Source organism: Arvicola amphibius, chromosome 1, assembly GCF_903992535.2.
Source record: "Arvicola amphibius chromosome 1, mArvAmp1.2, whole genome shotgun sequence".
Classification (NCBI taxonomy): Eukaryota; Metazoa; Chordata; class Mammalia; order Rodentia; family Cricetidae; genus Arvicola; species Arvicola amphibius.
Window position 1 is genome coordinate 85,523,125 of NC_052047.1, and position 24,490 is coordinate 85,547,614.

At 34.8% G+C, this 24,490-nt stretch overlaps 1 protein-coding gene across 1 annotated transcript in view; it reads left to right on the top strand.

Annotated features, from left to right (window-relative positions):
• The window catches only part of Usp34 (ubiquitin specific peptidase 34), a 178,177-nt gene that overhangs the window by 77,799 nt on the left and 75,888 nt on the right, over positions 1–24,490 (top strand). The window contains exons 20-33 of the mRNA XM_038324438.2: positions 888–983; positions 4,213–4,295; positions 7,509–7,663; positions 9,307–9,420; positions 11,654–11,753; positions 12,273–12,432; positions 15,042–15,168; positions 15,288–15,435; positions 17,503–17,603; positions 17,820–18,029; positions 18,937–19,062; positions 20,432–20,554; positions 20,685–20,768; positions 21,969–22,055. Coding sequence (XP_038180366.1) covers positions 888–983; positions 4,213–4,295; positions 7,509–7,663; positions 9,307–9,420; positions 11,654–11,753; positions 12,273–12,432; positions 15,042–15,168; positions 15,288–15,435; positions 17,503–17,603; positions 17,820–18,029; positions 18,937–19,062; positions 20,432–20,554; positions 20,685–20,768; positions 21,969–22,055 — 1,714 coding nt within the window. The remainder of the gene's footprint in view (positions 1–887; positions 984–4,212; positions 4,296–7,508; positions 7,664–9,306; positions 9,421–11,653; positions 11,754–12,272; positions 12,433–15,041; positions 15,169–15,287; positions 15,436–17,502; positions 17,604–17,819; positions 18,030–18,936; positions 19,063–20,431; positions 20,555–20,684; positions 20,769–21,968; positions 22,056–24,490) is intronic.

The window sequence follows — 24,490 nt, forward strand, 5'->3', positions numbered from 1 at the left end:
AGTTTGTTTTTTTTTTTTTATTTAAAACCCTAATTATGGGGTTGGAAAGATGAATCAACAGTTAAGAGCACAGGTGCCATTCTAGGGTTTGATTCTCAGCATCTGTATGGCAACTTAAAACCACCAGTCGCAGTGGAGCTGACAGCCTTTTCTGGCTTCCTTTTGGCACTGCATACAAGTGGTGCACAGATGAACACTTAAGCAAAAACAAACAAAAAAATCCAAAAAACCATGAAAAATAAAGTAATGAATTAAAACTTTTTAAATTCTTACTTTAAGTTAATTTTATTTAATTAAATTTTATGTGTTTGGGTGTTTTCTCTTCATGTTATGTGTATCACATGGGTCCAGTGCCTGTGGGAGCTAGAAGAAGGTATCTTACCCTCAGGGATTGATGTAATAGCGGTGAACTGCTAAGTGGGTGCTGGAACTTGGACCTGGGGGTTCTCTGGGAGAGCAGCCAGTGTCTTTACTACCAAGCCATCTCTTCAACCCAGGAGGAAAAATTATGAGGGTTTTTTGTTTGTTTGTTTGGGAGCGGAGTCTTATTAATACAGCTTTGGCTGGCTTGGAACTTGCAAAGTAGACCAGCCTGCCCTTCATAGAGATGTACCCTGCCTTCCTTTGTGCTGGGACTAAAGGTGTTTTGTTGTCAGCTGGGCATGCTGACTTACATCTTTAATCCCAACAGTTTGTGGCTAGCTTGATCTATAGAACAAGTCCCAGGACAGCCAGGGCTCCACAGAGAAACCCTGTCTTGAAAATCAGCCAAGCCAAATCAAGACAAAAACTTACACATTTGAAGATGTCTTACACTTTATCTTTTTCAGGTATATCTTTTATTCTCTTTCCCTTTTAAAATTATTATTTTCTTTTAATTGGGCCAGGTGGGCAGAAAAAGAACTGAACATGATGAAGCTTTTCTTTGACAATCTGGTGTATTACATTCAAGGTCTCAGAGAGGGAAGACAGAAGCATGCATTGTAAGTACCTCTTTGAGTAGGTGAAATGATTTCTAGTTCTCTAACAGATAACTTTCTGCTTTCCTTTCTTTAATATATAAACAGTATAACTATTTTTATGTAAAATTGTAAGAGAAAGAAAATCAAAGACATTATGTTAAATTTTCATGATGTTAGTCCCATAATTCTTAGTAAAGGTAGGTTGTTTTAACTTGGAACTTGGTTAACTTAAGCTACTGAAATTATTTGAAAATCCTTGTAGTTAGTTAAAAGTAAACATTCTCCAGAAAGTGTATTTTCCTAATGTAGTAATACTGTTATTTTAAAATGTAAATATATATGTTTATATATATTAAAATATATTTTTAAGTTATTTATTTTACTTTATGTGTTTCCGTGTTTTTCCTTCATGTACAACAATGTTGTTTGTCTTCATCATTTTTATGCCAGCTCTCTACAGAGGCCAGAAGTGGGCATAGGACTCCCTGAAACTGGAGATACAGATAGATAGCTGTGAGCTCTACCATACACATGCTGGGCATTGAAACAAGGTCCTCTGGAAGAGCAGTCAGAACTCTTAACCAGGGAGCTATCTCTAGATGACCATCCCTAGAGACCTTGTCTAAACAAAATAGGGTGGAGAGTGATTGATGAATATACCACTTATTGTCCTCTGTCCTCTTACAATTGCGTGTACGGTGTGCATTCATCATCCTCCTTTCCTTATACTTGTACACAATTATCAATAAAAGAATTAAGTGCTAACCTTTTAAAGATACACAGCAACCCATTTGAGGAAACAGTCTTATTTTACAAATGAGAACACTAAAGATAAGAAACAATAGATTTAATTGACCCAACGTCACACATACAGTAAAGAATGGAGCTAGGATTTATGTTTAATCCTAATTTAATGTGTTTTTAGCACTTATAATTATTTTTATTTACTTTTTAAGCAGGATTTTGTTGGCCCGGATCTCACGTATAGAGCCTGATTTGACCTTAACCTTAGAATACTCAGTGGTGAAATCTCGCCAAATTATACCATAAGAATATTCATTCATAGTCAAAGTAGAGACTGCCTTGGTGTACTTTCTTTGTTTTTCCAGACTGTGTAATAATATTCATTTTCTGAAACACACTGATCTCATGAATTTGGGGCATTTTTCACCCCTCTCTGGGGATTATAATACAGAAATGCTGAAGTTTGGCCTAAGAAAAACTTTTTTACTGAACATGATGCCATCCCTGGGTGAATGGTTCTAGGGTGTCTAAGAAAGAAGCTTAAGCAAACCTATAAAGCAAAGCCTATAAATTCTGTTCCTCTGTGTTCATAATGCTTCTACTACAAAATGCCTTTCTATTTAAAGGCTAGAAGGTACTAAAAGCCTTTTAATTTTTTTTTTTAAATTTTAAATTTATCTTGATAACACATTAGGTTGTGAGTTGCTTACTATTGGTCTTTTCTCCTAATCAAGCTATTTTCATTCTCACAAAAAGCACCTAATACATTAGATAGTTACTGAAAAACAGAAAAGGTTCCGATGATCTTCGTCTTTAGAACAGCAGTTTTCAAACTGTGAGCCGCGGAACTCTTGGGGATTGAAGCATGCTTTCACATGGGTCTTCTAGGACCAGTGGGAAACATAGACAATTGTGATTCCTAACAGTAACAAAATTATCGTGAAGTGGCAGTGAAAGTAATTTTACGGCTGGGGTCGCCACAACATGAGGAGCTGTATCAAAGGGTCGCAGCATTAGGAACTTTGAGACAGAGTTCTCTGTGTAATAGCCCTAGCTGTATCGAAAATTGCTTTGTAGACCAGGCTGGGCTTGAACTCATAGAGTTCCTCCTGCCTCTGCCTCCTGAGTGCTGGAATTGAAGGTGTGTACCACCACTGCCTGGCTAGAATAAAACTTTTAACCTTTGATCTCTTATAGTAACATGACACTTTATGACACTTTTGAAAATTTGCACTTAGTAAAAAATTATAAACATTTCTATTACAAGGTTGTCAGAATTATCTGTTAACTATGATATAGATTAGAGAGTAGGCTGGCTGCTGCTATATGTTGGCAAAGCAATTTGAGCAGTTTGAAACTCAATGTGTCTTTTATTCTGTAACAGAGATAAGAACTAATGGTTTAGTTTCGTATCACAGAAAGTGATCCTTCAAATCAAAGTTCAGTGTGTTGCTGGAGCGTTCTTCAAATGGAAATCCAATTGTTACTCTCACTCTCTGTCCTGTCAGTGACCTTTCAGTGACTCCTTTTTTTATCTGTAAGATACATACAGAACTCTGCTTTCTGATATTCAGACGATCACATTGGGGTTATTGCCAAATCCTTCCCTTTTCTTAGGATATGGTTCTTGGCAGATGCGTATAAACCCAGTTCCTAGAAAATTATGTGAACTAATTAATTTACTGAACCAGGCTCATAACAACTTTTATGTTACTATTAAATTTTGTTCAGGTAATTATTTAAGTTTGAAGTAATAATTGTAGTGCCAACTTTGCATAGGATATTTTTTATGAACTAGATTTCCACAGTATTAAGTTAAATAACATCTACATGGATAGTGATATAACATGTGCATTACAGATTAACATATAGTCTTTTGTTTCTTAACTTTTATATGAATATAATATAATTTTGAAATAGCATATCTTTTGCTTACTGATGATTTTTCACACTTTCGGTTTTTATCTTTGAGTTTTTTTATATTTACATACTTAAAAAATAACTTGAAGGCTGGTAAGATGGCTCAGTGTTTAAGAATACTGGCTATTTTACAGAAGACATTGGTTCATGGTGTCTTATAGAGATCTGTGTGTCTAGATTGAGGGGATCTGATGCCTTCTAACTTCTGTGGACACAGGCAAAACGTTTATGTACATAAAATAAGTATTTAAAAAATTTGAAGGTTTTAAAAAACAAACTTGAAAGTAAGTTTCATTATAGCCAAAATTTTCCATGAACTTGTAAATGCATAAAGTTGTATAATTAAGGCAGTGGGGCATTGTAAACTGTATATGATTTTTTTTTCCTACATTATGATTAGGAATATTAAACATCTTACTAAATGATGTAGGATCTTGTTGGGTGTGGTAGCCTAGACGTGTAATCCTGGTGCTTGGTGAAGCAGGATGGGTGCCTTGAGTTCAAGGCCATTCTTCATTATCAAAAAGTCATAAAAAAGAAGAAAGAAATGGGTTCTTCTGTTAATTATCTGAATGGTTCTTTGTAGGTACAGCCATAGTGCTGAAGTTCAAGTTCGACTTCAGTTCCTAACTTGTGTGTTTTCAACTCTGGGATCACCTGATCATTTCAGTAAGGTTTTAATTTCTTTTAACTTATTTGTGTGTTTGTACACGCATGTGCTTATTAAGGGTACATGAGGAGACCATAGGACAGTTTGAAGGAATCTCTCTAGAGCCATGTTGGCTCTAGATACCTGACTTGTCAGGGACAGGTACCTGAACCTATCTAGATATTGGCATTAGAAATTCCATGAAAATATTTTTGATAGACTTTTCAAGTAAAACATCCCCATGGCTTTTCATAATAATTTTAAAGGTAAAACACAACATCTTTTTAATAGCATGTTTATGTTCTGTTTTATTACATTATTGTACGTTACTTGACTAAAAGCAGTAAGAAATAAAACATCATATGGAGATAGGAAAAGCAAATATCATTATAAACAATGTCTGATAACTGCTGAGTTTTTTGTTTATTTTATGTAGTATAGCTTCTCTACAAAAAATTAATGTCTAGATAAAACCATCAACAAAACCCCCAAACCACTATACTCAGAAGATAATAATATTACAAACATAGTATAGTTATATTTAATTATGCTGGGTACATTAATATATTAAAAAGAACAATCTTGAAAAATTTATAAAAATAACCAATGCTAATACCTATTGAATGTATTTCAGTGGTTCAGTGAATTTTAGCCAGTCTAGTTACATAATTCACTATAATTAGCCACAATACTTTTTATCGTGGAATCTTTTAACTATTAACTATTATCTTTTTTTTTTTTTTTTTTTTTTTTTGATTTTTTTTGAGACAGGGTTTCTCTGTGGCTTTGGAGCCTATCCTGGAACTAGCTATTGTAGACCAGGCTGGCCTCGAACTCACAGAGATCCACCTGCCTCTGCCTCCCTAGTGCTAGGATTAAAGGCGTGCACCACCACGCCCCGACCTATTATTTTATTCTTTTTAAAACACACTGAACATTACTTAACGTACTGAACATTACTTATAATTTATGTTACCTTTTATCTTTTAAGATTTATCTTAATTTTTTTTTTTTTTATTCTTTTTTTTTTTTTTTTTTTTTGGTTTTTGAGACAAGGTTTCTCTGTGAGTAGCCCTGACTGTTCTGGAACATTCTCTGCAGTCCAGCTAGACCATACTGGCCTCAAACTCAGAGATCCTCTTGCTTCTATAGTGCTAGGATTAGAGACGTGTACTACCAACACATTACTGTGTGTGTGTATGTGTCTCAGTGTCAGAGACAGAAAGAGATACGTGCTCAAACTCAGAGATCCTCTTGCCTCTGTAGTGCTGGAGTTAAAGGCGTGTGCCACCAACACATGGCTCTGTGTGTGTGTGTGTGTGTCACAAGGGGGGTGGTGTGCTGGTGCCCACCAAGGCTAGAATAGAATATTAGATCTCCTGAAGTTGAAATTAGCGCTAGTTTTTAACTTTTGAACTCTCAAATGTTGATGCTTAGAACTGATTTCTGTTCCTCTAAGAGCAACAAGCACTCTTTACCACTGATCCATCTTGTCAGCCCTCAAGTTGGCTCTAAGCAACACATGCTCTTTTTAGAAAACATCTACAACACCACATATTACTTTTGAGACAGGGTCTGATTTATGGCTCTGGTTGTCCTAAACTACTTGGAAAGCATTAATTGGCTTTGAACTTAAAATTCTTCGGACTTACGGTCTGAGGGCTACAATTATAGTGACTGAAGTCATAAATCCTTTCATAGTATATTGATACTTAGGTAAATGTTTTCTCTTGTGGAATGCCATTTGATTTCTCAGTAACGGGCTTTTTGGTATTTCATGACCCCCATAGTGTAGGAAACCACAGTAGGCTTTGGAATGAACTCAGGAAGTTAAAAATCCTTTGGCTTGTCTGTCTTTTTTAAATTCATATTTAGACTTGTGTTGCCTGTAATGTTTTTTGTTTCATTCTACAGAGCTTTTTTTTAAAAAATCTGTTTTTCTTTGTTATATTTGGGAATCCTTTGATTTTTGGGTCAGAATACTCTGTATATGTCATCTGAATCTGGTGAAGGGAATCCTTTGTATTTCATCATTTCATGCACTTTTGTTTTGTTCTTCATAGGGATTTTCCCATAGTTTATAAAAATAATGTTTGTTATCCTCTATCTCCCATGGACAGCTTTTGTATATGCTTTCTACTCTTGTAATCCTCAGCTTTAGAATTGAATCCTCAAAATATCTATGATTGTCTCCAGGTAGGACAGGTAATCCTGTCCAAGATAGTAGAATTTTAAGCTCAAAGCCTGTTGTTACTGTTATACAGTGATGTATTCACATTTAAAGACCATGACACACACTATCCTTTAGACTTATTATTGTAGGTCTAAACCCTTCAAGAAGACTTTCCTTTGTGTGTGTATGTGTGTGTGTTTCTGAAGATTGTATTCAGGGGCCTCATCCTGCACTAATGAACTATATCCCCAGCCATACAACAGTTTTTGTGGGGTTTTTTTAGTCATATTAGATTATGCATATGCAATATCTTGTTTTTATTTCATTTTTAATTATGTGTATGTTGCATATGTCTGTGTGGGTATGTTATCCAAGTGTGGGTTCCCACTTGGCCAGAGGTGTCCTCTGGAGGTATAGTTGGTTGTAAGCCAATTAATGTGTGTTATGGGTCCTCTAGAAGCATAGTACATGCTCTCAAACTGCTGTGTCATGTCACTAGCTCTGATATATCTACTTTAATAGCAAAACTTAGTGAAGTTCTTTTTTAAATACTATTTTTTGAAATTCTGTCAACTATCCAGTTGGTGGCAGCACTCGGGTGGCAGAGGTAGGCGGATCTATTGAGTTTGAGGCCAGCCTGGTCTACTGAACGAGTTCAGAATAGCCAGGGCTGCAGAGAAACCCTGTCTTCAGAAACAATATGCTGTCAGCATATTTGGTTCTAGCTGTTTTTAGTATAATCAATTAGGGCCACAATGGTTTATATAATCCTGATTCAAATTTTAGACCGAAAACCATAAGTAATTAGTACCAGTAATTAACAACGTATGTATTTCATGAAAAACAAACTATATATACACATATGTTCAAAAGGAGATGCGCAGTTTTTTTTGAATAATTTATAAAACACAAGTCAGATGTGGTAAATCACCAATATCTCACTTAGCAGATGCAGGCAGGTAGAATACAAGCATAGGCCAGAGTGAGCTATGTAGCCGTAGTGTATTTCACACCTTCCCTCTAAAATCAATAAAGCATAAAATTTATCATTTTTGTTTAGGGTTAAGTTTAGAGCAAGTCGACATTTTATGGCATTGTTTAGTAGAAGATTCTGAGTGCTATGATGATGCACTTCACTGGTTTTTAAATCAAGTTCGAAGTAAAGATCAACATGCAATGGGAATGGAAACCTACAAACATCTTTTCCTGGAGAAGGTAATTTTACATTTTAGAAGTTCTTTTTTTATTTTTCTTTATGCATTTAAATCTCCTGAATTATGACTCCTGCAGTAGTCCCTGTCTTATTTTTCCTGCCTTACACATATCTTTCAGATTAAACAAATGCATCGGGTTTTGATGATCCTTATATAACTTTTCCAATTCAGATTTTCCTGTCGTGTTGCCTTTTATTTTTAACTAAATGTAAATTTAGTTTATATTTATAAATATAATCTATTATTTATTCAATAATTTAGAGCAATTAGGATAATGTTAAGGATGGCACTAACCATAAATGTTGGTCTTTGGGTCTTTAATTTTAAAAATGATTCTCAGTTTTAAATGTGTGCCCATAACAACAAGTATAGTACCTAAGTCCAGGGTCTTCTTGAGTTAAATTTCCATAATTTCAGTCTGTCTTTTGGCCAACTATAAGCTAATATCCACATTTGTGAGCTTCTTGAGACAGCCTTGTAAAAAGTATAGTGGTGATAGTAACATAATCAGATGTTGCAGGTAGCTACTATTATAAAAACTATAACATTTGAATTAATGTTTTTTTTAAAAAAAGATGTATGTAGATTGTGATATTACATGCCTATAATCTCAACGTTTGAGAGGTGGTGGGAAGAGGATCAGGCGTTCAACATAGCAAGTTGGAAGTCAGCCTGGGCTGTATGAGACTGAAAACTGTTTTTTTTTCCCTCGTGCCTTTTTTATCTACGTATCTTATCTGTCTGTCGGTCTATCCTTTTATTATGTATTTATTTTTTTATTTTGTTTTTTCGAGACAGGGTTTCTCTATGTTACAGTTCTAACTGTCCTGGGGCTTGCTTTGTAGGTCAGGCTGGCTTTGAACTCAGCGTGCCTCTGCCTCCCCGAGTGCTGGGATTAAAGGTGTGCACACTACAACCCGGCTGGCTGGCTGGCTGGCTGGCTGGCTGGCTGGCTGGCTGGCTGGCTAGCTTTATCTATCTATCTATCTGTCTGTCTGTCTGTCTGTCTGTCTGTCTGTCTGTCTGTCTATCATCTATCTATCATCTATCTATCTATCTAATCTATTTATTTATTTATTTTTGTTTTTGTGAGACAGGATTTCTCTGTAGCTTTGGTGCCTATCCTAGAACTAGCTCTTTTAGATTAGCTTGGGCTTGAACTCACAGATCTCTTCCTGTCTTTGCCTTCCAAGAATTAGGATTAAAGGCATATACCACCACTGCCCAACTTATTTATTTATTTATGATTAGAAAAGTTCCTTGCTAATTCACAGTATCTCTGTGTTACAGTATAATAAATGAGTTTTACAGCAAGGTACAGATAGAATTTTTTTATCGTAACTTTTTCCTTTCAATACAAACTACATTTAGTTAGATAACATAAATGTATATAGTCATATTTAATAGATGACAAAACATTTTTATTTACTTTTCTTGATTTGTGTGTATGTTTTTAATTGAAGTAAACATCATTCAGGTGCTCCTGATTGAATGACACTTGTCTTCAGGCTTTGCATGAATAGAATTTTTAAAAATTACTTAAATGTTTACAATATCGCCAAATCTTTTCTTATGTTTTTCTGTCTATATTGTCTTTAGTAAAATTAATAATGTAATAAAATCTGTTAACATTTTTTCCTTAAGATGCCCCAGCTAAAACCTGAAACAATAAGCATGACTGGCTTAAACCTGTTTCAGCATCTGTGTAACTTGGCTCGATTGGCTACCAGTGCCTATGATGGTGGCTCAAATTCTGAGGTAAGCTTTTAGACTTAGTGTTCTATCAGATAAAATTTGAGGTTTTTTTTTCTTGTCTTCAACTTAGATTGCCAAGTTATCTTTCTATAAACTTTGACTTTATTATAAAGATTAATTTTATTTCAAGTGTCTGTCCTTCCCGACAGGTTTTTTTTTTTTTTTTTTTTTCTTTTTTTTTTTTTTTCTGTAACCCTGGCTGTCTTGGAACCCACTCTGTAGATCAGGCTGACCTCAAACTCAAAGAGATCTGTTTGCATCTGCCTCCGAGTGCTGGGATGAAAGGCGTGTGCCATCACCAGCTGTTATTTCAAACTTTAAATGCTTTATATTTGCATTTTGGTGTTGTGATTTTATTATATTTGCCAAAGGAAAGTATGCTTTTGCCTCAAAATGTCTCATTATTTGCTTTGTGATGTGTCTAGGAGAGGTGCCTGTTCTGTTATTTTTCTTGCAGCTTCTGGAAAACATAACTATTTTGTGGAAAATTTAATTTGCATGAAATAACTTTTAAAAACTTTAATTATTTGTATGTGAGCACATTTGTGCTACTGTGGAAGTCAGAGAACAGCTTACAGGAGTCAACCTGCTTCTACCGTATGTGTCCTCATGTGTCTAATTCAGCCCATCATTATTTGACAGCAAGCACTTTGCACTGAGCTATTTCCTTGACTCTGAAGTCCAATATGCATGCCTTTTGCTATAGCTAAGATTTTACCTCCTTTATAGCAGTATATACTAATATATAGTGTAATTTGTAGTGATTTTTTTCTATGAAGATCTGCATAGATCAGTCATTATGATTAGCTGATTAACTGCACACTTCTACAAATTTCTAGTTTACCTTTGGTGTTAAAATATTTTCCTTCCCCAGACTGGATGACTGCAATGTATTTGGATGATTGTCACTATTTTTCTAGAATAAACTTATTTAAACGTCTTCCTTGTTAAATATTCTTCTAGTTAGTGAATTGGTAGCTTTTTTATTTTTGTATTATTGTGTGTATTTAATTTTTTATGTTTTATATGAGGAGGAGAAAATTGTTAGTAATCTGTATTATAAAGAATAATTTTAGGGCTGGTGATATAGCTTAGTTTATTGAATGGTCTCCCAGCAGGCACAAATCCCTGTGTTTCAGTACCAGTGCCCCATAAACCTAGTAATAATGAAAGTAGTCCACAGCTGTAATTTCCAGATTTGGGTGGTTGAAAAAAGAGGATAAGGAGTTCAGGTTAATTCTTGACTACATAGTGAATTCTAGATCATTCTGGACTTCATGAGATGTTGTCTCACAAAATAATTTTGCTTCTAACGGCCGTGTTCTTTCCTATCTTCCTAGTGTGCCTTTTCTTTATATAGTGATATGGGACTTTTAAAAAAGATCTATTTATTCATGTACATGTGAGCTCTATCTTCATGCACATAAGAAGAGACAGCCAGATTCCATTATAGATGATTCTGAGCCCCCATGTAGGTGCTGAGCATTAAACTCAGGACCTCTGGAAGAACAGCCAGTACTCTCAACCACTGAGCCATCTCTCCAGTCTGTGGGGCTTATTTTGTTCTTGTTTTTTAATGTTTTAATCTTAGCACCAAAATTACTACATTTCTATTTAATAATTTCAAGACAATCTTTTTTTGCTACTTAATAACTATGTTCTGCTGTGTGGTATTTACTGAGGCTGTCTAGTTACCCATTGGGAGGCCGTCTGTCTTCACTCTGTCCACACTTAGGACTTGGACTTGAGCTGTTTCTGTGCAGCACTTAGCAGAAACATTTCCTTTGGTATCTCTAGTTAACATCACTAATGTGAATAAGAATTTGGTTACTGTGTCCACTAAATTATGAATGACTGCATGAAAGTGATAGATTTATCACTGTAACTTTGATGCAAAGCATTGAAGTATTTTGTAAGTTATTATAATTTGTTGGTTTTATTCCTTTGCAACATGTTTTATATTATTGTATTTCATGTAATTTATTAAGCATCATATATAGTTTTCCTGCTTTATGAGTAAATTCAATTGATTCTAAAAGTTCTTCATTATCTAAGGAAGTTTGTAAACTTTTCTTAATGATGATTATTATATAATGTCCAAATATTATAAACTATACTTTTAGTACTTTGTAAAGTATTAAGTTTACTGTTTAATTCCATATTTGTTATTTTAATCTAATAATCTGTCTTCATTTAACAAACAAACTTTAAAGATGTCTTTGCCTTTACTCTCTAGCTGTGTGGTATGGACCAGTTTTGGGGCATTGCATTAAGAGCACAGTCGGGTGATGTCAGTCGAGCAGCTATTCAGTATATTAACTCCTACTACATTAATGGTAAGTGATTTGAAGTACTGTTTAAAAAGTAAAAATTAATTTTTGTAAAATTTCAAGATTTTTTTTGATTGTTTCTTTAAAACTTTTAAGAAACTTTAGATTTTATTTGTTTGAGTGTTTGCCTGAATGTATGTATGTGTGGCACATGTGTGCATTGCCACAAGGCCATAAGAGGACATCAGATTTCTTGGAACTGCAGTCACAGATGGTTCGTGTGGGTACTGGGAATTGAACTTGAGTCCTCTGTAAGAGCAGCCAGTTATTTTTATTGCTGAGCCATCCCTCCATCTGTATTTATTTTTCTGAGACTCAGTCTTGCTATCCCTAGTTGGCTTAGAATTCTCAATCCTTCTGCCTTAGTTTCCTGAGTGATGGACTAACAGGCATGTACCACCACTCCCAGTTCTTATAAGTATTTTTTCCCCCAGGGAGATTTTACTAAGCTTCAATTTGGCTCATTTTCTTTAATACAGGTCAATAAAAATGTAAAAGTGTAATGAATATGTATCTGGGTTTCAGGTAAAACGGGTTTGGAAAAGGAGCAAGAATTTATTAGCAAGTGCATGGAAAGTCTTATGATAGCTTCTAGCAGTCTTGAACAAGAATCACACTCAAGTCTCACAGTTATAGAAAGAGGATTACTTATGCTGAAGACACATCTGGAAGCATTTAGGAGAAGGTAATTTTGTTACATTGTACTACGCAAGTCAGTTTAAATATTTTTATTGATAGCATCTCTATATGTATTCTTAAAGTTCTTGTCGTGGGCACATAGGAAACATAATATACCAAAACTAAATGGATTGTAAAGGAAATTGTTGATATAGAAACTTAGGTATCATTTTCCCATTGAAACAGGCAATATAATATCCTCATAAATATACAGATTTGAAAATGTTAAGGCGCTCAGCAGTTATGCATGAATAAGAAACTGGACAGAATTCCATTTCTACGGAGGTATTAATTATGACCGAAAAGGCAGGAACACCAACACTGAGAAAAGTTAACACTGCCACTCTCCCCAACAACATCATATAATCTTTCATATTTTATCAAGTTGAATCATTTGTTTCATTTGCTGTTTTTTTTTTCTTCCTGGACTAGGAGAGAGTATTTTAATTTTGAATTTCCATTTACCATGGAAACATGACCAAAACTTTCTGTGTTAATGAATATCTATATAATTAATTTAGACATACCCTGTGTAATACAGAAATAAAGCAAATTAACATTTATGAATATATCAACCGAAATGAAAGGTGAGTAGATAGTTTTAATTACAAAATTCTGTTTGTTAAAAGTCATTTAACAATGAGTATTAATGTAAAAGTACTAAGAACTGTGTTGAAAATTTGTTAAAGTTATAACTTCTTTCAACCTCAGATCTTAGTTTGATATTTGTAAAATCACATGCAATTCATTTTTTTGACATTTTAGTGAACTGGTAGGAAATACTCAGTAAGAAAGATGTCCCTATACATTTTTTATATGTATATATGATTTGAAACATTTGTGTAGTGCAAGATTCTTTTATGATTAGTTTGTAGAGATTTACTTAAATAATTCTTGGGTTTTTAAACAATATGTAAAAGAACTCTTGAATTTTTTCACAGAAACATCAGAGGCCCTGAACCTGTACCACTTTAGAAAAATTAAAATAAAGCAAATGTGGTGGTTTCATTCAAATTAATTAAAAAGTCAATCCAAACTTGTTGTATAACTCAAACATTTCACTAAGATACTGTATGGGGGAAAAGTCTATAATTTCTGTTTCATGTTAGACATACTTGCCATTAATGTTATACTGAATTATTTATGAACCAATTTTCTTATGTGAAGAGTAGCGAACTGGTATGTTAGCACAAATGCATAGGTCTTGTACATTGTAATTTTACCAGTATTTAACATTATATACAAAACTACTTACTTTTCATTTCCAAAGGCTCAGTAGTATTTTTCCTGAGTTTACGGAGTTTAAACCCAGGACTCCTTCTCATCGATACTAGTTTTGTGATACTGTGGAGAAATAGCCTGTGTCCTTCATATGTATCGGATTCATTTTATGCTAAAGTTAATCTTGCTGTCAAATTATATGAATATCTTTGAGTAACTAGTAAACCATTAATTACATTAAATTTACTAATAAATAAAACAAAAAACCAGAGCAGTAGCTGAAAAGTTATGTATTGCCTAACATATCTTGTCTCCCTGTATATCAAGTGGTCAGTGTGGTTATTACAAATTTAAACTTATGTAACATGTAGATAAAAATTTGATATAGCTTGTATTATAGTGAATAGTAGTAATATCTTAAAGAATTTACCTTTTAGAGAGAGGTTTAATTTCAGCAGTGATTGGATAGAGACCAGCGGTGCTAGTAGGGTGTGTCAGATCACCTGCCCATTTTCTTCGAGAATAATATAAATTATTGAAATCAACATTCCAGGGGAAGCAAGGTTATAAAAACTAAAACTTGAAATATTTAGTAGAAGGCATACTTTTAATTACTTATGTTCATTCATAGCCCAGGGTATTGTTTCACTTGTAGGAAATAAGTTAATTTCTATCCTTTTATGTCAGAACTCTTGATTAGTCTTAGACATCTATCGATCCATCATCTATATTATAGATATAAATATATAAATACAGATATAAACATCTATAGGAATTAAGGAATTTGGGGGTGGGTAAAGAGTCCTTTGAAGAATTTATTTAATTGCACAACTGTTTTGGATACGTGTATGTATGTGTACCTGCTGTATGCCAAGTTCCAGGGAGTCCATAAGAGTCTCATCCACTGGAACTAGAGTTAGGGTGGTTATGTGCTGCTGTGTGGTTGCTGAAAATTGAACACCAGCTCTGCAACAGCAGCATCACTCTAGCCAACTAAAATTAGTCTTCTAATCCAGTTTCCTTTTGTGCTGTGGGTAAAATCCAATCTCTTATTCTGTTAAACTGATTTACATAACTTGAATATATTCTTATATCTAAATATTTCAGTGGAATATGTCTTTCTCTGGAAGTATTTCTTAAAAATCTTTCCTTCTAAATGCAAAAATGATAACTTGATACGTCATTATTAATGTTGAATTCTGTTTTACTTTCCTCCTGCTTTTCCTCCTACTCCTTTAATGATTTATATAATGGAATTTTTTCCTCCAATAATTCATTCAATATGTTAAATCTAAAATTATTGTAAGCTTTTGTGGACTTTTTCCATTTTAAAAACTTTTGTAACATTAAAGTGTTCAAAGTTGTTTCCTCTGTGTGTGTTTTGTGTTGTTTTAGGTTTGCATATCATCTGAGACAGTGGCAGATTGAGGGCACTGGTATTAGTAGTCATTTGAAAGCACTGAGTGACAAACAGTCTTTGCCTCTAAGGGTTGTATGTCAGCCTGCTGGACTTCCTGACAAGGTAGTTACAAGGTTTTAATTTCCAAATTTGGTAACATTTATCTTTACAAATCTTTGCTTGCTTGGTCCGGGTCTGGTAAATTTTTTGTAACTTTTAATTGGTTGCATCTTATATTTCAGATGACTATTGAAATGTATCCCAGTGACCAGGTAGCAGATCTTAGGGCTGAAGTAACTCATTGGTATGAAAACTTACAGAAAGAACAAATAAATCAGCAAGCTCAGCTACAGGAGTTTGGTCAAAGCAACAGAAAAGGAGAGTTTCCTGGTAGGTTAAACAGTTGACATGTTCAGTACAGTTTTTAGCTTTATTATGTAGCAGCTGTCTTGGTCCATCTTGTGTTGTTATAACAATTGCTTTAATAGAAGGTTTTATTGTAGGTGGTTTTTTTGTTTGTTTCTTTTGTTTTAATTTTGAAAATGGGATTTTAACTCTGGAGTCCAAACTGACCTAGAACACACTGTATAGCCCCAAGCTGGACTCAGACTCTCAGGAATCTTCCTACCAGGACTTCAGTGTTCTAGGATCACAGATGTGAGCCATTACGCCTGCCCAGACAGGTATAACCTGATACTTGTTTCATACTGTCCTGCAAAATATAAGATTAAAGTACCAGAATCTGGTAAGGGCTGCTTTCTGTTTCAGTACAATGCCTTCAACTCTCAAAAGGTCAGAAAGAAAGAGAGCTCCTGTGTCCAGACCTTTGTACAGGTATTAATGCATCTGTAATGGCTTTGCCCTTGTGTCCTATAGTCCTCCCAACAAATCTCATCTTCATTGCATGAAGGAACTAATTTCATTTAACATATTTGTATGGGAACAAAGCATTCAGACCATCAGCAATTTTAAATGTTTAAGGATCTAATGGCTACTTTCCTGGTCTTGGTATCATTTGTGTTAGGTATCAGTAGAACAGTGGTTTTGGTATTGTTCACAAACATCATTTGTTTCTCACAGGATTTTTTTTTTTTTAGGTTTCTAAATATAATTTTTTTCTTTTTCTTCATTGTTTTTTGTTTTTCGTTGGTTGTTTTTGGGTTTTTCTTCAAGACAGGTTTCTCTGTAGCTTTGGAGCCTGTGCTGGGACTAACTCTTGTAGACCAGGCTGGCTTTGAACTCTCAGAGATCCACCTGCCTCTGCCTCCCAAGTGCTGTAATAATTCCTATGAAAATTACCTCCCGAACCCTTGCAAAGACTTCATGTTGGTGTGACTACATGACAGTTCTACTCTAGGGAAGATAATGGCCACAATCAGTCTCGTTGTGAGAAATGAGTTGTTTTCCTGTATTTTCTTGATGTGAATGGGAAAGTAATTTAGAGCTTTGATGTGTCATTTTTGGGGTTGTGACTCTAGTTTATCGGTAGAATACTTTCCTGGTAGCCGTGCAGTGGTGGCGCACTCCTTTAATCCCAGCACTCAGGATCAGAGGCAGGCGGATCATTGTGAGTTCAAGGCCAGCCTGGTCTACAAGAGCTAGTTCCAGGACAGGCTCCAAAGCTACAGAGAAACCCTGTCTCGAAAAACTTGAGAAAAAGAATACTTGCTTGGAACAGTCAAGGCCCTGAGTTGACCCTGCCTTGCTATCACATGCAGAATAGAAATGTTATATCATTGTGTAAAGAATTGTCCTGTTTTACTCAGTACTCCTGAAAATAGTTGCTTTATCCTCACTAAATAGAATTTTCTGCATTAATAAAATTCAAGGTTGGGCTTCACTCACTGGTAGAATTTCTGCCTCACATGTGAAAAATTCTTGGTTTTGATCCATGGAACTGTGAGCAAGAAATCATAAAATTAGACACTGACAGCTATGTGTGGTGGTATTTGGTATAATCCCCACATGTAGGAAGCTGTTAGAGGAACCCGGCTTCATAGTGAAATTGTCATCCTCCTTAATTTAAAGACAAATCAAAAACAAATACTTTTTTAATGTTTGATTATTTTATTTCACAATAATTTTATTTCATTTCCCAATTAAGCACTTCTATTATTACTATTATAAAATCATTCACTGTATAGTAATTAATTTGGGCATCTACTATGTTTTAATGGCTAGAATCCCTCAGTAAGTTTAAAAAAAGAAACATGCACCTGTTGGAACTGAAGTTTTGGTTATGTATTTTTTTGAAGAAAGTTATATATACTAGTGGTAAAAAAGATAACTTGCTACTTTTAATACTTACATAATTTTAAGAAAATAGAAAACATGCAGGAAGCATGCTTGCTATTTTTTGTGTTTCTCAGGAGTTACATTTAAGTTTAATGAACAGCCCATTGTATTATTGTTAGCAAATGGCATTAACAGTTTACTCCCTATTCTGGTGATTTTCAGGTGGCCTCATGGGGCCTGTCAGGATGATCTCATCTGGACATGAATTAACAACAGACTATGATGAAAAAGCACTTCATGAGCTTGGTTTTAAAGATATGCAGGTACACACATAAGTTGTGGTTTAGTTTTAGTCATGTGTTGGCTCAGCAAGTTAATAACTAACAGTTGGAAAAGTATAGTTAAATAATAACTGTGCATTGAAATTATAAGTAAAGTTAGGTTGTACTTTAATTTCATTGTTTTATAAATAAAAAAGTCTAATTTTTTTCTTATTTCTCTAATTGTTTTCTGTCTATCTTTCTTTTTTGTTTCTGTAGATGGTATTTGTATCTTTGGGTGCACCAAGGAGAGAACGTAAAGGGGAAGGTGTTCAGCTGCCTGCATCTTGCCTCCCACCCCCTCAGAAGGACAACATTCCGATGCTTTTGCTATTACAAGAACCTCATTTAACTACTCTCTTTGATTTATTAGAGATGCTTGCTTCATTTAAACCACCCTCAGGAAAAGTGGCAGTGGATGACAGTGAGGTGATGATCAGATTTCTTTCCCATATATTTTGTCATTTCTGTTGATATTAAGAAACAATTTTCTAATCTTTTAATATCAAAGCCTAGGAACCAATTTTTTTGTTTGTTTGTTTTCTTTGTTTTCATTTTTTTGAGAGGTTTTTCTCTGTGTATTCCTGGCTGTCCTGGAACTCACTCTGTAGACCAGGTTGCCCTCAAAGTCAGAGAGATCCGCCTCCCTCTGCCTTCCAAGTGCTGGGATTAAAGGTGTGCACCACTTTCATCCAGCCTAAGTAATTTTTGTTTGTTTGCTCAAACCATTTTTTTGTACTTAATATGACCTAGGCAAACTGTAATAAAAGTATTCCTTACAAGGGTGATCAAAATGGGCAATTTAATAGGCAATTTAAGCTGTCTTGTGGCAGACAGCGGGACATGCCTTGTAAGTATACCAACAAGTAAATATTTTCAGATAAATTAGTTTTTAAGGATGAACTCTGCTATCCAATTAATTTTAAGTGAGAACATAAGTGGGAGAAAAATCACGTGATTATTATTTGGTTTGGTATGGTTTCTGTGAGACCATCTGAAATCTGAATTAGAAGGATGACAAAGAAGCAGTTATGAGGATAAGAAATTTGATAAAAATCTCAACTTGTAGTTCTCAGTCTGTACAGCTTGTAGGTCAGTCTGTACTCCTGTTTGGACCTTCTGAGTGCTCTCATTACAGGTATATGTCACCATTTCTAGCAGTTGTCTTAGTCATGTTTGCTTGTTCCTTTTTTCTTTTTTTATGACATTTATTGAGCTCTACATTTTTCTCTGCTTCCCTCCCTGCCTCTCCCCTTCTCCCTTCAATCCTACCCCAAGTTTTAAATTTTATTTATTCTGATCTATCTTGATAAAATGGTTGTTCTTATTTATGTAGAGTTTAAAATGTGAAGAACTTCATCTTCATGCAGAAAATCTGTCAAGGCGTGTGTGGGAGTTGCTGATGCTTCTTCCTACGTGTCCAAACATGTTGATGGCATTCCAAAATATTTCAGATGAACAGGTGAGCCCACAGTCTTTCTGCCTCCTTGTTTGGTGTTTGTTGTGTATATGTATGTGGAGGCCAGAGGTCATTGTTGGATTCCCCTGCCATTTTCCTCCTGGTCCTTCTGATTATCTTGTTACTGAATTTGTAACTGATTAGGCTAATTGAGTCAAATGTGTCCTCCTATTTCTGCCCTGCCAGCGATAGATATGCCCGGCTTTTTCAAAGGGTGCTTGGGATCTAAACTCAGATCTTATGCTTGTGTGGAAAGTATGTTACTAACTGAACCATCTTACCAACCCCTCTTTTGCTAATATAAAAATGGTATCATTTAAACACTCATTTGTTTTTAAGGTACATAACATACTAAATAAAATGCAAAGGTTAGAAAAGTAGGGATTTGCCTTTTTAAAAAAGATTTTATTTTCTGCGTGTATGAGTGTTTAGCCTACATGTATGTCTGTGCACCATGTTTGCCTGGTGCCTACAGAAACTAGATGAGGGTGACAGATCCCCTGAGCTGCCATTTGGGTTTCAGGAATTGAATCTGAGACTTTGCAAGAATAATAAGTGCTCTTAACCAGTGAGTCACCTCTCCAGCTCTGCATTTGCTATTTATTGATGAGGTTTCAAAAAATATTTGTGGTTTAATCCCAGTACTCTGGAGGTAGAGATAGGAGGCAGAGGCAGGCTGATCTCTGAGTTCAAGGCCAGCCTGGTCTATAAGAACTAGTTCCAGGACAGGCTCCAAAACTATTGAGAAACCCTGTCTTGAAAAACAAACAAACAAACAAAAAAAAAACAAAAAAAACAAATAATAGAGATTTTCTTTCCTCTGCCAAATGCTGAGATATTAAGTGTGCATCACTGTACCTGACCCAAGATTTTTTTTCAAAGCTACACAAATAAGGGGTTTCTCTAAGGAAGATCTACTATAATGCACACGTAATTAATTAAAAACAAATGGTTTATTGTTTTGCACCACTTACTTGACTTGGTATCCCTTTATATGAGTTGAGGACATCTGACATCCCAAATTGCTTGAGTATATAAAAAAATTGGCTCAGAATGTGATTAGTGATTCCTTTAGTAATAGCATTTTAAGGCTGCATGTTATACAAACAACATTAATTTATATATTGAGACTAGAAATAGCAATGTTCTAATTTAATTCTTTTTGTATACTTATTTATCTTAACAATTTTTAATGAATAGTTTTACTTTCAACATGCTATTAGTCCCATTTCTTCTACTTGTCTTCTTAAATGTTTTAGATTATACACAGTGTTGTATTTTGTACTAATATTCAGTTCTGAGTTTCAGAACTTTATAGAGAGTTGTCTTAGGAAGTTGTCTTGATAAACCGTTTTTCTTTTTGTAATTTAAGAGCAATGATGGACTTAATTGGAAAGAACTTCTCAAAATTAAGAGTGCTCATAAGTTGTTATATGCTCTTGAAATTATTGAAGCACTAGGAAAACCGAACAGAAGAATAAGGAGAGAGTCAACGGTAATTACAGTTCCATTGTTCTCATTAAAGGCTGCTTTACTCCACAAGAATTCTAAATCATATTATTTCATTCTAGATTGATTTTTTTTCTACTGAAATCTCCCTTATTTATGTTTTGCCCTCCCCACAGGGAAGTTACAGTGATCTTTATCCAGATTCCGATGATTCAAGTGAAGATCAAGTGGAAAATAGTAAAAATTCTTGGAGTTGCAAGGTTTGATCATAATTGTTTTGGAAAAGATTGAGAAAGTACTTTTTGGGTTCTATAAATCATTATTTTAAGGTTAATTTTCAAGATTTATTTTAACTTTCTGTTTTTTGAGTGTTTGCCTGCATATATGTATGTGCACCACTTGCATGCAGTGGAGACTATTTGAGGACTCTCTGGATTCCTTGAATTGGAGTTAAAGATGATTGTGAGCCTTTCTGTAGGAACCAGGGTCCTTTGCAAGAGCCGCAAGTGCTTTTGTAATCATTAACCATCTTTTCAGCCTTGTGGGGCAGCTAAATGTGGGCAGGGGGTTGTGTGTGTGTGTGTGTGTGTGTGTGTGTGTGTGTGTGTTTCAGAGAGAGAGAATGAGAATGAATACATAAGTCAAAGGACATCTTGTAGTGTTATCCTCACCCCTCCTTTGAGACATGGTCTCTCATTAGTTTAGAACTCATTAGTTAGGCTACACTGATGGACCAGAAAGCCCTAGGTATCCTTTTGTCTCTGCCTTCCCAGTGCTGGCACCGTACGCACATAGCACCATGTTTTTAGGTGGGTTCCACAAATTGGATTTAGTCCTGTGCTTTCAAAGCAAGAATTTTAGGGTCTGAGCTATCTTTGTTTTTAGCCCTGCCTAACTTAGTCTTTACATTGTAAATAAAAAGTTACATTTTACTCTAAATCATAATGTAAATTGATTATTTAATACTTTGTTTCTTCTAATTTTAGCACTAGTGTTTATCCCATTTCACTGTCATCATTGTATCCCATTCCTCTAACACATATTGGAATACTGTATCAGGACAGCCTAGTGTCTGGGCTTAAAGGATTACTGATATAGTAAAGTCATCCTTATATACTTTTAATAAGACTTTTTACAAATTTTTAAAACATATAGGAATAATTTTTATCTTGGTGTTGGTGGTGCATGTCTTTAATCCTAGCCCTTGGGAGATAGAGGCAGGTGGATTTCTAAGTTAGAAGCCATCTTGATTTACAGTGAGTTCTGGGGCCAGGGCTACACTGAGAAACCTGGTCTCAACTCTTTAAAAATAAAGATTAAAAATAAACCCAAATTTATTTTTATTATTTGTAGACATTTATTTGTATAAAGCACATATTTTCACAAATGCTAAGTCAACAGAGCAGATTGTCATTCTGTGCAGCTAATTTTCCTTATCACCACCCTCACATTGCTTACAGTTTGTTGCTGCTGGCGGACTTCAACAGTTACTGGAAATATTTAATTCTGCAATTCTAGAGCCAGAAGAGCAGGAGTCATGGACTGTGGTAAGTAAAGGCTTTCAGCTAATTATATTTTATCTCATTTCAGTCACTTTTGTTTTATTGGCAAAGTAACTTACTATATACTTGATGTAATAAGGTTAAGACAGTAAAAAATAAAAGAGTTGATAGATTGATAATGGGTTAAAATTATATAATCAAATGAAGCAAAGAAGGGAGTGTTATTTTTGGCTTAGTGACTTAAAGCATTTGCCATGAAAGCCTGATGAACTATTCAATTACTGGCATCAAGGGGTAAAAGAAAAAATGACTTCGACAAAGTTGTTTTCTGATCTTTACACGTGATTGCTCACATCTAATCTCTACCTACACACACAGGCACACACCCGTAATAAAAAGACAGCTATGTAATTTTTCAGCTTTTTGTTTTTTACCTTTCTTGAGATGAGGTTTCTTTGTGTAGTCTTGGTTGTTAGAACTGCTCCAGTAGGTCAGGATGGCCTTGAACTCGGAGATCACCTACCTCTGCTGAGTGCTGGGATTAAAGGCACGAGCCATCATCACCTATCCAGCTATATTTTTGAATAGCTTGAAATGAGTAGTGCTAAATTTAATTACTCAGAAATAATAAGTTCACAAGAAGTGAATTGCTAGATCCAGTAATAATCATGTTTAATATTTTAAGAATCAGCTTAGCAGGTCTAACATTTATATTCTAACCAGCACTGTGTATCCTAGTTTCCATACTAAGGTTATTTACTATTTTCACAGCCTAGGGCCTGTGAAGTTAATATGTTGAGTGTTTATGTTTTTCTAATAACCTTTGTGATTTTAAGAGCTTTCTGTGTGTTTATTGGCCATCTTGAACCTCATTTGCATGTATGTTGATTCAAGCCTATTGTACCTTTTATTATTGAGTTTTAAATGTCCATTGTGTATTTTGGATACTGATTTCTTAGCAAGCAGGCTGCTTTCTGCCAGCAGTTGTATAACTTTCCCTTTCCTGTTGTGCTGTATATCCTAATGCAATATATCCTAATTTTGGACAAGTCATATATATGTCTCTGTGATGCTTATACTTTTGTGTCATTGTGTAATTATGGTGTTGAAGATTGATGATCATTTTCTTGTTTTAATTTGTATTTAAGGCTTTCATTGATTTTTAACTGAAGTTTTATTTATGTGAGTCATAATTCAGTCATTTTAAGGGAGTTACAGTTTTAGAAGCCTCAGTCCTTATGAAATGCTCAAACCTGCTTAAGAATGCAGAATGCTTTCACCTCCAGAGTTCTGATTGTTTTATAAATAGTCTGCTTCCAACAAAGCAGCTCTAAGAAACTTTAATTTGCTTTCTCTTACCGTATATTAAAATTTTGGTTCATAAAAATTTGTAATTGGAGCAGTACTTAAGTATTCTTTTACGTATGCATGTGTCTTCTAGTAGGCTCCAGTGTACCTGTATGTGGAAGCCAGAGGTTGACCTCACTGTTGCTGTCCACTCATTGAACCTTGAGCTCACTATTTCATCTAGTTGGTTGGACAGTGAAACCCTCTGGATCCACTTTCCTCTACACCCCCACTCCAGCTGGGTGTACTGTTAACATGTCATCACACTTGACTTTATGTTGGATCTGGACTTAGTTTCTCTGGTCGGTACAAGAAACACTCACCTGATTCTTTCTAGCCCTCTATCCAGTTTTATAGTTTTCTTTGCTATAGTCAGTGGTATTGCATTTGAGTTAGCTCCTGCATGGAAAAGATAAAGCTGAATTGGTTTATTTATTGATATAAATATCTAATTTTATTAATACCATTTGTTGAATCTAATTTTATTTTTTAACTTGAATTATATTGATGACATTTTGTAGTAGCATGGTATTGTTATTACTTAGGGAAGGATACTTTTTTTCTGGTAGATAGATGTAAGTGTACCCACTGTAACCAGGAGACTACGTGGCCAAGGATTTATTGTAGTGAAATTTCTGAAATTCTTCTGCTGAATATAAGTGATGTTCCAATTCGCTTGTTTAAAGAAAATTTCTTGTTGCTATTAGAACTTAAAATTCATTGTAAATTTTATGTTTTATACTAATTATTCTACTCAATGAATATATTAAATCCATATGTGATAAGTATAAGATTTTCAGTCGAAGTATCCTTTAGAGTAGTCGGGAATCCCTATGGTCTGAAAATATTAAGCCTGGTCTACATAGTGAGTTCAGGTTGGCCACATCTATGTAGTGAGACTGTTGTTCCTGTTGTTTTTTGAAATGCCTTTTTCCTGGCCTGGAACTCACTGTGTATGTAGATCAAGCTCTAGCCTTCAACTCAAAGATGTACCTGCCTCTGCCTTCTAGGTGTAGGGATTAAAGGTGTGCACAATCATGCCTGGCCCTTTATTAGCATTTCTAATACTTTTGAAAAGTACAGTCTTTGCAGCATATTTTTCCAGAAATCCTGTGGATATCTATTAAGTACAT